The 13,239-nt window shown below is 39.5% G+C and overlaps 1 protein-coding gene across 6 annotated transcripts in view; it reads left to right on the top strand.

Moving 5' to 3' along the window:
- LOC148424840 (uncharacterized) overlaps nt 1-13,239 on the top strand; it is a 131,416-nt gene that overhangs the window by 99,842 nt on the left and 18,335 nt on the right. For 4 of the 6 annotated variants that reach the window (XR_015865437.1, XM_088413534.1, XM_088413536.1 and 1 more), the window contains one exon: nt 6,323-6,413. Coding sequence is in view for 4 of the 6 variants with exons in the window: in XM_088413534.1 (XP_088269660.1) it covers nt 6,323-6,406 (84 nt within the window). In the remaining 2 variants the exon portion in view is untranslated. Of the gene's footprint in view, nt 1-6,322; nt 6,414-6,481; nt 6,560-13,239 lie in introns of those variants that run through there. The other 2 variants (XR_015865438.1, XM_088413535.1) reach the window with 1 other exon arrangement.

Here is a 13,239-nt window from a genome sequence, read left to right as displayed (position 1 = left end):
GGATGTTCAAAAAATTCATTTACATTTCCGATACTGTCAATATTCAACTGTCAAATTCAACACAAGAGAGGTATTGAAAGCTCTGCCTTTACCAAAGTAGTTTGAATAGTTACAAATTCAGGTTCGAATGTCATTAATAAGACTAACACCATTACTTATAACTGGAATTGACTATAAAATTCTCAGCATCTGCATTGGTTCTCAGTTGTTGTTTTTGTTGTTGTTTTTTTAATGTTTACTACTTCATCTTCCCTTTCAGAGAGAAATAAAACATTCACAGTAGGGATTTTTTTTTTTTTTCAGTAAGGTAAACCAGACACTTTCTAAATAAGAGCTGTGAGAATGTATAAAGATTTCGTTTTTGTCATCGTGGCTTAAGTGCTCAGTCTAATGTTGTCTTAGTCACTGAAACATGCACTGTTGTGTACATATCTCCCAATTGAACCAGGTTGGCGTTCCAATTAGGCACGGCCAATTAGCCCTTTGTGATATGGTTGCTTACGGAGAGAAAGGGCTTGTGCTGATTGTCATTGATCAGCAGTTGTGGCTTCCTCACAGCAGGGAAACGTAGCAATAAAATGTCCCCAAATCAAAGCAACAGAGGCCAGTAAGCTTGCCATTAGGGAATCTCTTACACAAGTTGAGATACAGGCAGTCATTCAAGAAGCACTTTTGGTGTTACTAAGTGCTTCGACAACCCGATTCCGTGTGAGAAAACGAGGAATTGATGTTTTGCTAAAGTGGCAGCTTACTGTATATTGTTGTGTTTGAAAGAGCGTGTCCGTGCATCTGAAAGATTGTCGAGAATACATTTAGAGAGCTCTGGATTTATTTTGTATTTTCAAACAAAAAGGACATTGATGCAGTGCAGTCTTACTAAAGGATAAAGTGTCTGTGTTTTGATGGATCACAAAAGGGAAGGTAACTTTTGTCTATAACTTGAAGTGCGAATTGCTGCTTCATAAAGGCTTCCACACCATTTTGGCTGTGCCATGTGCCACCACACCTGCAGACAAAGGTGTCCTCAAATCTCATCTTGTTTGTCTCTGTATGTGTGATGCCAAACCTCAATACAAACGATAAAAATATATTTTTGTTCTTGGCAGTTTTTTTTATTTTCTTGCATTCACTTCCACTATGTGAGTTATGTTGTGAAATTTCATTGCCTCTCTTGGCTGAATAAACTCTGATCCCATCTATGTTGAGAGCATAAGTATCTATGTGTCAAGAGCCAATCTGTGAACATGCTCCACTGTCCTAAGTACGTATAATTAAAGCTCAAAGAAATAAGTTAGATTATTTTTCTTTTTTGGTTGGGGGGGATACTAGCTAGCTATTCTATGGCAGGGTAACTAAATACACGCCAACTGAGATGTCATTTTGAGATGTCAACAGGAAGTGGCAAAATGTCCACACCCTGAAAATGAACAAAGATAGGTAGATGTTGCAGCTTCATTTAAATTCCGTCAAGGCAATGTTCATCAGAATCCCGTGTTTTGAAATATATTATAGGAGAGAGAATGTGTCCCCTGACTTGTTTTTAAATAAAGTCTCTCATCTTTTGACTAGGCGCTGACTAGGACTGCCTTATTGTGGAAAGCAAATTCACTTAAAATCTCATGTGGGAACATACATGAACTATGGTCCAATAAAATTCTGGTTGAACGTTTTATCCATAACTCCAAAAGGTGCATTTGATGCAAAAGTATGTTTGGGGTAGTATTTTTGAGCATGTGTTTTTCAGCTGGTACGAAGCCTTGGAAAAGGCGGAAGGATGATTATGAACAGATTGAAAAACTAGTCAGTGTTAGCACCAACCCTTTAGGCTTTTACTTGAGTGGACTCCTGGAGAACACAAGTTTGAGTGTGGTTGGTTGATTCTGAACACAGCCACATCCTCTGTAGAATGAGGGTGTACAGTACAAAGTTTTGCAAGCAAATGATCTCAGTGACTTTTTCTAACTTCTTTTGAAACGTCTGCCACATCAAAAGTGCGAATTGTTTGAAATGAATTACCTTTGTCTTTTTTTTTATCACAAAAACCTGGCATTTGAACAGGGTTGGACAGACTTTATATTCACTCTGTAATAAATACACTCTTTAAATAAAAGTCTGAGCATTATGATCTTTGTAAAGATTTTCTAATTCATCTCATTACCTTTTCACATGTACATGCCCAGGCATAATGTTCCTATGCTGCCAATTAAAGTGCCCACCGCCTGCCAGGCTTTCCGCATGTTAAGTCGGTACCCCCGGCAGTGACTAATTGTTTGTTATGTCAGTGCCTGTCGAACCCGTTTGCCTTAATGGAGTGTACTGTGGCGATCCATCAGGCCGGATGTCACCTGAAGTGGTTGCATGTCAGTGGGGTGAGCGTGCCCTGCACATGTGATTTACCGGCTGCCCGTCGTGGCGCTCGCTTCTCGCCTCTTAGCCGCGCCTCGCGCCTCACTCTTCTCCGCTTTCCTCAGCTTTTCTCCCAGACCAGATTGATTACCGGTGCCGCTGGCTCATGACACTCGCCATCTTCTGGCAACCTTTTAGTGCCATTTTATAGATGTTTAGCGCACCTCATTTGGCTATTTATACATCTGTAAGTGGCCATGAAATATAGATTTGTCTTGATGGGTGTCAGCGGCGGCACTGCGGAAGCTGAGCTCTCGCTGGCACGTCGTTATTTTAATGGTGTGGGATGAAGAGGCCACATGTCGGGAGTCGTTTTCAAACATGCCTAAATGGTAGTGTTTTTATTTTCATCTAATGCCCACTCTCATATTTTACCGGGAGCAATAATGCAGTTTCTATTCATGAAGTGTTTATTGGTGCCGGGAGATGGAAATGGCGAGAGGAGACCGGTGAAAGCACAAACACACACGCGCACACACAATCACACCGATGTATTCAATGTGGATGTTAAAGTTCTCCTTACCAACAACAGTAACCTTCTGTGAAAGCTGTCATCCACGCAGACGCTATTCACAGGCAAGGTCTCACAGGTAATTAGGCGCTGGCACACGCTCAATGTGATGCGCGGCCTAATTGAATAGTTAACAACTCCGAGGAAGGGCCGCGCACATTGAAGGTGGCACCTGTCACCAAGCTGTTCAATCCCAGCCCTCCGCATTTTTCTGCTCTGTCTGGTACAGAATGTCAGTGTTGGTGCAAAGCCAAATTAGGAGCAGACTAGCTGGGTGAGTGGTGTGCAGCAGGTGGGAAGATAGCTGGAGGGTGATGGGAGGCAGGTGCCCGCTCTGCCCTTCAGTGAAGCTCCGGGAGCCCATCCGCACTTCCCCTCAGGCCTTTTTTATGGCCATGTGACAGGAAAGTGACAGTGTGCTCGTGTGTGCGTGCCTAGAAGTAGTCCCTCCTCCCTCAGGCTTGAATATGAAGTGAGACGAAAGTGTCCACCCTAAAGACAGTTATGCTGCCAGTTTTAAGGAGTCGTTTCATATCTCTGTAAAATAAACATATACATTATCAATGAAATGTTTGGAAACACCCTCAGTGCTTTACAGCAGGCTGGTATGCAGAGGTACGGCGTACCAGCACGTCAATTTTAGCTTTTAGTGTACCTGGACTTTTTTACACCTTACTGGGACTTCACATGAGCCCACATAATGGCTTCTCTTTTTTACATGATATACTTGCGCTTTGTGATACTCATACAGCTACTTTTGTCATTCAGGTAGACCAAATTAAAAAAAAAAAGATCAAAGAAAAGAATAATACAATTGAATTACGCTTTCATAGTTTTATAGAGCATAAGCGTTGGTGACTAATCGCTAATAGGAATGTGGACATCTCACATTAGGTACAAGAAATGAGGTACATTCAAATGTGTTTCGACATTTAAAGTGAGACAGAATGTGTTTACATTTATTTATTCATCAAGTATCAATAACTTCAATCATTCAGTCCCAAAGACATTAATCCCAGTTATTTATATATATTTTCCCCCCAAATTCTCAGAAAAAAAGGGTCTATACATGTCCGGAGAATTGATTGATTGATTAATCGATTACTTTAGGTAAAAAGTCAAGCTATTGACTCTTAGAGCAGAGCTGTGAACTGAAAGCCACCACAGGTCATAAATCATCATCCACATCATAAAGCTGCCTGAGAAAATACCAAGATGTGCGAAACAAACGGTGCCTACTCTGAAGAATCTAAATGATCAAATGCATTCTCTTTTAACAGATTGATTGCCCAACAATTCCATCAAAAGTTGTTTATAATGATATAATAATGATGATTTACATTAACCTAATGTACAAATGTTTGAAAAAAAAACTGTGAAATGGAAAATGTTTTCAGATTAGCTCTTGAGAGCAGTGGGTGTGGACACTGTTGGGGCCAGCTCAGCATGCTCCTCGAAGCCACAACACACAGCAGGTCACCGACTTTACTTATGCTACTCAAGTCTCTTCATATAGAATGCATGAATTATGCCGTCACAGACCAGTGCTCTATAACATTTTTTGTCGGACGAAATTGTTATGAGAGAGATACTTAACTCAGACTGCACACATTAAGACATGAAGACATGTATAATGAATATGTCTCAGATTCAGTGGGAGCCCTCAATTTGGTCTCCATGTGGTGAAGCGTTTTTGAAGGCCTCATTGACTTAACAGCGGCCACATAACACAGTATTATGTGGAGAGCATGTGAATTATCCTTTGTAATATACTTGAGTAGATCTCCTGGTATTTTCTAAGAAATGCAACTTTCTTTTTGTTGGCAGTGCTCTACTGAAGTCTTTTGCTTTGTTTCTATCGGGTCATTGAGTTTTTAGTCATTTTAGTTTGCGGGTTTCATTTGCGGGCTCATTTCTCAAAACACTGACAGATGCAAGTGTGGGAAAGAAGCAGGAGTTTTGTGGAGACTGTTTTTTTTTTTTAAGAAAAGACAGATCATTATACATTATTAATTAACTAATTAGTTAATCATACATTGCTTTATTACACTCCGCTGTACAGCATTATTATTTGTCGCGTTCATCGCTCTACAACCAACCAATACAATATACACACTCACAGCTAAGCATGTGCCTGAGCAGCATGTTGATACCTTGCGTTGAGACTGTAGAGCTAGTCTATGAGTATCCATCTGCACATCCCAGTTCAAATGCCATTTTTATTTTAACACCATGAGGCGCCATTTATGTGAAAGAACATCAACTACATTTTTTTAATAGATAGAAGTGGAGAAAATCCATCCATCCATTTTCTAGAGCCGCTTAAACTCAAAAGGGTCGCAGGCTTGCTGATGCCTTTCCCAGCTGACTTCGGGCGAGCAGGCAGGGGACACCCTGGGCTTATTGCCAGCCAATCACAAGGCACACAGAGATGAACAACCATTCACGCATCCAACCACACCTAAGGACAATTTAGAGTACCCAATACACCTGCCATGCATGTTTTTGGAATGTGGGAAGAAGCCGGAGTGCCTGGAGAGAACCCATGCGGGCTCGGGGTGAACATGCAAACTCCACACAGGAAAGCTGGAGCCAGCTGGATTCGAACTCGGGTCCCTTAAACTGTGAGCTGTTGACTGAAGAAAATAAGGAAATTAAAAAAAAGGAAAAGAGTGAAGAAATAAAAAACAAGATACACAAGATAATATTTTTCTAACATTTATTGTGGATAGCACGTCCGCCTCATAGTCGGCCACGTGAGTTCAAATCCACCTCGCTCCAGCCTTCCTGTGTGGAATTTTTGCATGTTCTCCTCGAGGCCACGAGGGTTCTTTCCGGGCACTCCGGCTTCCTCCCACACTCCACCTTTAACTGAAAAAAGTATTTTTTAAGAGGGTCAAAGTAAATGACTAAAATAATGTGGTTGCATAATGTCCACACTCCCTGAATTAGAATTTGGCTGTGTTCAGAATTGACAAATGCTCCATGTTCATGTTACCTGCCAGCCTTTAAACTGTCTCTGATTACCCCATAATGCTCTTCAAATGTTCTAGAAGTCTTTTCCTAACCATTTATATCTAGCAGATACCCGAATGTGGAACACCATTTAGTTGTTTCCCCTCTCGAAACATAAAAAGGCACAATAATGATGGTGAAAGTTTTACAATCTTTTATTTTGGCCCTTTTTTGTTTAGATCTAAAAAAAACTGTCATTTAAAGATGGGTGTGTAGACTTATTATAGGCTCTGTATATATTTTGTCTGCAGTGAGTTGAACCTTTGACTGTCTCGTGTCAACTCTTTTTATACTTCATAATTTTCATGCAGCCAGGGATTAAATGATCCATGGCCTGTTGGCTGGCTGCAGGTCTCACACACAATTTACGGTATGTTTTCTCCCATCCAGCTATATCATGAAGAGCTGGAACACTGTCCGGTGCAAAGAGGTCCTATAGAGGTGTACGGTAGGCAGCAAAGTGATTCATCATAAAAAGAAGGTGAGTTTGACAATCTTTGAACAGTGTCACAAACTTCTTGGTCTGCATTTTCTGTTCTTCGCTTTTAGGTGAGAGTCTGGATGAACCAGTCTTTATGGAGTATTTAAAGAAAAAAAACTACATGCATAGGCAAATGTGGAATGAAATGTAGAAGAAATAAAACTGTAATTGTGGTAATGATGAAACGTGTAGTCAGTCATTTCGAAAGGGCTTTCATTTTTAATGAGTGGATATGCGTGTACTGTGGTGAACGTGTGGCAAAGCTGCAAAGTTACGTTTCATCTACACAATACGAACTCATATATAATTCACTCGTAAATGTCTGAAATGATTTCATCAGGCATATCAACACCGCAAAAGCACGGGCAAAAACTTCAATGAAAAGAAGGTCAAGCAAAATGCCATGTGTTGAAATAAAAGTGTTTTTTTTTCTTATCAAGCAACCATGAAGACTGTGCAAACACTTTCTTTCCAAATGCCTCAACATGTTTATTTCTTTTCCACACAGAAACTATATTTGAATTCTCTGAAAAGAGTTGCTTGCATAGAGCTGTATACAAAAAGCAATGTTACTAGATTACATGTACAAATCCCTGAAGTTGCAAGCAGAAATGTGAGTTTTCAGTACAAAAGCAGTAGTTCAACAATTCTCAAAATAGAGGCAACGTGCTGGCTTCAAGTTGTCGATTGCCATTTCCTGTTGAAGTTGAAACTAGTCTATTGCTAACACTCAATGCAAACTTCCACGGAGTGGTTAGCAAAACTTGATGCGAGTTTTGGCCGTAGTTGTAACAGTTTACCAGACTACATTTGAACACAAACATGATCAACACGTGTAGACAAACAACGGCATTGGCAGTGAAAAACCAAGATCAAACATCTTACTGAGTCACTTTGTGGTAAAAATCTTTGTTTCTTAAATGTGTATGTATAAAGTACTGCCCTGGTGTGGCCAATTTGTGCAAGCCAGATGAAGCAAAATGTCAATGAGCACTGAAGCATAAAATCATGACATCCAAGATGTTTGATTCTTATTATTCAAGGTTTTTTCCAGCTAAATGGCATTTTCATAGAATTATGTGTTTTCTTTCACTACTGTATAGTAGTTATCTGATTTATTTCGTTCCCATATCCGTCTCTTTTCATATTTGTCATCAGACATTTAAAAAAAGACAACCTCTCGAACAATGTTGACTGTGACTTGACAGCCATGGTCATCTCACCCACGGTGGGCTCTAAATTACAGCCCAGGGGCCATTTTCAGCCCACCCTCCATTTTTCTGCGCCTAAATAAAAAATTCCAAAGCTAGTGAAAAAGCAAAAAGAGAATGCAGGGTGTTTAAAAAATAGATGCCTCAACTAATAATACATTGGTTTATATACTGTAGCGCTTTGTGCAAACATGATGAGAAACCATTTACAAGACTGTCTCTTCGAAACATTGTGGTGTATAAAGATCATTTGGTTTTAGAAGCAAATAACTTCCAATACACAATCTGGTGTTCAACTTCCCAGCCAAAGTGGAACGGGATCTTCTTAACCAGCACCTTGGCAAAGGTCTCATGTTCATTCATCCACAGGGGCTCGTGGATGACCACCCGCCATCTGCCAATAGATATTAGGTTGGATTTAGTAATTAAGTGATAGGCTAAGTACTAAATTGGGTGTTTGAAGTCCCTACAGCCATGCAGATAGGGGATTCTAATTGCCCGGAATATTGATTATCCTGGTAAGGGGTGTGCACAGTAAATTCATGAGCTATCGATTAGCTGTTACTTCTCCTCACTTGTCAATAGAAGAGTATCCCATCCCCGCAGCCACAGTCAAGCGGCTTCATTCACTAGCCAATATTATACAGTAATCGTCCCATTTTAGCAGAATACTGCACGTGGAACTGTATAAAAATACAGGAAGTACATTTTATAGATCTTATAGACTCTTCCATGTAAATATTTTTGAAAATATATTTCAATACAATACAATACAATACAATTCTGGAGCTCAGTAATAAAACTTGTTTTCAACTCGGTATATGTAAATCATTTTGGTGCACTGTCACAAGTGGCGCTGTGTTGTTTTTCGGGCTTTAAGCGCAATGTTACGCAGGACTTTTATAGAGTTGCTGGTTTTGCTAAAGTTATTGGAGCAATTGATTTTTAATAATATTTTTTCTTTTTGTCTCTTCCACTACCACTTCCAATTCTATTACATGAAACTTTATTTTGCACTTGCAGTTCCCTCCTAAACATTTTTAATATTGCCTTCAAATTGTCAGGATGTTTCATGTTCAAAAGCACCCATGCTGGACTGCGGTCATCCTCGCTTACAATTCCCTAATAAAGTGACCTTACCGATACAAATAACTTCCCAGGCCATCCCAGGAGAACCTGCTGCTTGTCTGTAACACTCTCGGTATATACTTGAACCTACCACAAAAGAGGATTGATGGTGTTTGACACGTTCCTTCGGAAAAACTGAGTGACTGTGGGCTGAAAGGGATTTCAAAGCAGTGTGAAGGTTTGCCATGAAGCAGTCGCTAACCTGAGTCATTTAGAGCCCATTACAAGGCATCAATATATTGATCCAAACAAGTGTCTCGGTGTACTGCACTGTAAACACACCAACACTGCTTCTATCTGCTTGAATCTTATCAGGAGTCAAATCTTTTCCTCTCCAGTTCACTACATTATGAACTAACCCTAACCCTAATCGACGTTACTTTATGGGGGATGCTTGCTTGGTTGGTTGGTTGGTTGGTTGCCCTGACTTCTGTTTGATTTAAAGGCGTTTAATGTTGTGGCATTGTACCATGTTTTTCATCTGATTCAAATTATTCAACATTTCAAAGATTTAAATATTTAGGTTATGGCTGCCATTGATTTTCATATTCAAATATTTCTGCAAATTCCACATATTTTACCAATTGCAGCCTTGAATTGTCCCCAATGAAACAATCCATAATTCTCATTCTAAATTGAAAATGTTCGGCTGGGTCTGTGCCTTGGGAAATATTTGGAACATTTCAAGAATTCCCACATTCTAAAAATTAAAATAACAAATTCACCATAAATTTCAAGTACCCCCCCCCCCCAAAAAAAAAAAAAAAACTTTTGTTCTTTCATCACTTTTTTATAGTATGTTGTTCGACCTATTCAAAATACCTTCTCCAAAATTACTCAAATTTTCAATGTAAATATCCCAAAACCCAGACTATAGCCCGTACTTTCATACTATGATTATCTTAATCTTCACATAAACTGACCGGCAGCATTTGTCCTAACTTGAAAATCAATATTTAGCCCCTCTCATTCTCCACTTTTTCACAATAAGATTTCAAAATAAGAGATACTTTTCATTATTCCCTGTCACATTGCCTGACCAATTCACACGATTCTAACCTCACTCAGCTTATTCAAGCCATGAATTCCAAAATGAATTCCCAGATGAAGAGATATTGTACATATTTTTGCTTCCTTCCCAATTTGCTTGCCAGTTCAGACCAGTTCAATTTCTAAAATTTCTTAAATGAAGAGATATTGTACATATTTTTTACTTCCTTCCCCTTTTCTGTGCCAGTTCAAACCAGTTCAACTTCTAAAATTTCTCCTCATTCAGGACATCTTCTTAATCATTCCCATTCCACAATTCTCCAAATGTTCGCATAATAATCCAAATGAAGAGATATTTCACATTATGTATTTGGTTATCTATTATTATGTCAGTTTACTAATATTGAAAACTTAGCCTTAGTCTCAGTTGCCCTAAATTTAAAGAAGGAACACGACAGAGTGTCTGATGAGCAACAGTCATCTAAGATACTATTGCAATATTGGCATAAAAATTGCTGTATTGCACATTAAAAGTATATGATGTAGATTTTGCAACATTTCAGATTTTCACATATTTTTCTTCCGTCGCTATTAATCACGCCAGACTGGAAAATGAGAATCTTGTGGCGTGAGAGTAAAATAAGTGAAATTGCCACGGTCATATTGTCATCACTAAAAGAGGATCATTCCATTCGCTTGTCTTGTGATTGAAGCAAGCTCTCAGCATTTGCACACAACTAAGTGTCACCCTCCAGCCATGCTCATAAATTGAATTAGTTTCACTGTGAATTCATGCTTCAAAACTAGTAATTATGCCTGAACCCCAGAGGAAACAAGCAAAATGAGTCATATCTTCAAAAGTGGTGAAATGCGGTGATCTCTGATTAAACGGCAACCGAAGGGACAAAAGTTGGAAGCGCAGCAATTTACCAGCCATTCAACTGTTGGCATATTAAATTACACTAAGCTTGACATCTTTTTAAAAGTTTGAAAAATCTGATGGAAAAAGTTTCTCCTCTCCATTACCATCTGGAATTAATCTCCCTAATCCCAATTTGATTTTTTTTTCATGCGTATTAACGGGTACTGTATCTCTCATCTGCCCACCTATGTGTTTTAAATCTCTGTCACAGTTGGGACGTGATATTCAAACACCTCAGGAAGATGGGCGACTGATTAAAAGGGAATCGAATTAATCTAATGCCTTTACCAAGATAATTTTGTTCCGTGTTTTATTTCTTGACTGACACTGTCAGTTTGTTTAACACTATGTTGATCATTGTGTATCATTTGTATCGTTGTGTGAATGCGCTTTGTGATGCTAACGAAAAAGTTTTGGAGCTAGCCTAGTATTTATTATGATTCTCAAGTTAAAGGAGAAAAATAAGTGAAGAGCGAATTTCCTTTTTTTTGCAATGCAATAAATGAATACCCAGAAAAGCCTACTAGACCTTTTGAGCTTTTTTGTTTTGTTACAGCTGAATAGTTTATAACTGTGGGTTTTAGATGGTTGTATATAATTGTATAATCAAGTTATTTTGGTCTATTTATTTTTAATTCCCCTCTCGAAGGTTCGTCGATCAAATGAATGATGGAACATTTTTTGAAATGATTTATCCTGGTCTGTTTTTTTTTTTTTTTAAATCATAATCCTGGTCTTTTTTTTTTTTTTTGTTCATAGTGTGTGGACTTTTTGTATCCATTGTAAGTACTGCTAAACAACATCATTGAACAGTTTTCTCAACTGCTATCAGCCAGTGTCAAATGGCAGCCTCTTCACCCCCTTGATTGGTCCAGGAACGGAGTCTTTGTCATTTTGTGGCCACTAAGCATAGTGAACAAGACTAAATGTAGCCTGGCTCCCCTAAACTCGTGTATATGGCCAGCCAACGAAAAAAAAAAAAAAGAGAGAGGGGGGGGGGGGGGGGGGGGATTATGCGTTTTACATATTTATTTATATATTGCACAGTTGCCGTCTAGTTCCACATTTTGCTTTTAGAAATAATTGCTGTTGGTTGTGCGGCTGCTACAGTGTATCAGAGGGAGGGCATTAATGATTCTCTGTAGCCATGAGAAAACTGTGCCACAGACAGAGGCCAAGAGGAGAGCAAGCCATTTTCCACAGCTAAATGTGCGTGCAGGCAAGCATGCATACGTGTGTCTTGGTGCCTGTGACTAAATGTTTGCTCATTTAATTTGGACATTTTTTCCTCACTTTATTGTTCTGTACGTTATAGCCTAAAATGCAAACAAACAGTCACCATGAGAAAACCTCTGTTAACTGTCTAGGTAATATTTTGAGGTTGAATTTAGAAATGGGTTAAAGGAGAATTTAAGTCAAAAGTCAAACTAAGTTAATTATGAACTACGCATGTATAGCTGACGTGTTTAACGTGCAGGCATTCTTTGAGCAATACTGTCACCATGTGGTGTTTTATAAGCATTAGTCAAAAGTAATTAAGTGATGTCAGGAATGTGTACACTTTGAACGTCACACTGCTCTCACTCACGAATGACGTTTTCTGAAAAATCTTTACATAAACAAAACTAAAATGATGCTCTCACAGGCTACTGAATGTTTTTCATTCATGTACATACTACTGAAATCAGTGCTCTCATATTGAGTAATGACCTGCTCTCACATATAATACGAATACGAATTACTTAATTGATATGAATTACTTAATTACTCAAACACAGCATGAAATAATCCTGAATGATTCCCCCTACACTAAAGCCTCTCTTAGAGAGTATTTACTCATTTGTTTTTTGTCATTTTCCCTAGATACTTGTGCTCTACAATGCGTGCTCCAATTGTGTGTGGATGGATACGTTTGTCTCAAAAGCTTCAGTGCATCTGTGTCTTTGCATTACATGTCTGAGTGCAGTTATTAGTATTCCTCTTTCACCTGTACTGCCAGCATCATTGTGTGGTTATTCTTCTTTACTTCTGGACTCGCGCGTGCGTGTGCACGCGTGTGTATGTGTGTGTGCGTTCACGAGCAGCGGACGCCTGTCCTTTTGCTCGGATTAGGGCGGTGAATGCTGCAAGAGGATGATCAGACTGGGAGCACACCAGGGTTGCTGTGCGATCACAGAGGGATTATGGGGGATATGGTGCTGTAGTGCGTTGCAGGGCTGCCTCCAGTTAGGCTCATCTCCGCCACGCTCCCCTCACACACACCACTTTAATTGCCTTTGCTTCTTTCATTACTTTTATTGCCTCTCCTCTGCATTGCGTGCTCCCCGGGCTTGTGGAAAGGTCATTGTGATGGCTGTCGTGCGCGCACACACGCACACACACACACACATTCCCTGACAAGCAGAAATTGGCTGAGGCGCTAAAGCCGCTGAAACCAGTGACACAATGGGGCGGCCACTAACACGCTGAGCAGATTTTAATCACATCTATAATTCACTACATCATACTAAGGCGGTAAGGAGACCAGAATTATAGAGGTGAATGTCATCTAAAAGAAGGTGCATCACACAGAGAA

The sequence above is a fragment of the Hippichthys cyanospilos genome, chromosome 4 (assembly GCF_059441005.1).
Source record: "Hippichthys cyanospilos isolate Australia breed blue-spotted pipefish chromosome 4, RoL_Hcya_1.0, whole genome shotgun sequence".
Taxonomy (NCBI): Eukaryota; Metazoa; Chordata; class Actinopteri; order Syngnathiformes; family Syngnathidae; genus Hippichthys; species Hippichthys cyanospilos.
This window is presented reverse-complemented; position numbering and strand designations above follow the sequence as displayed.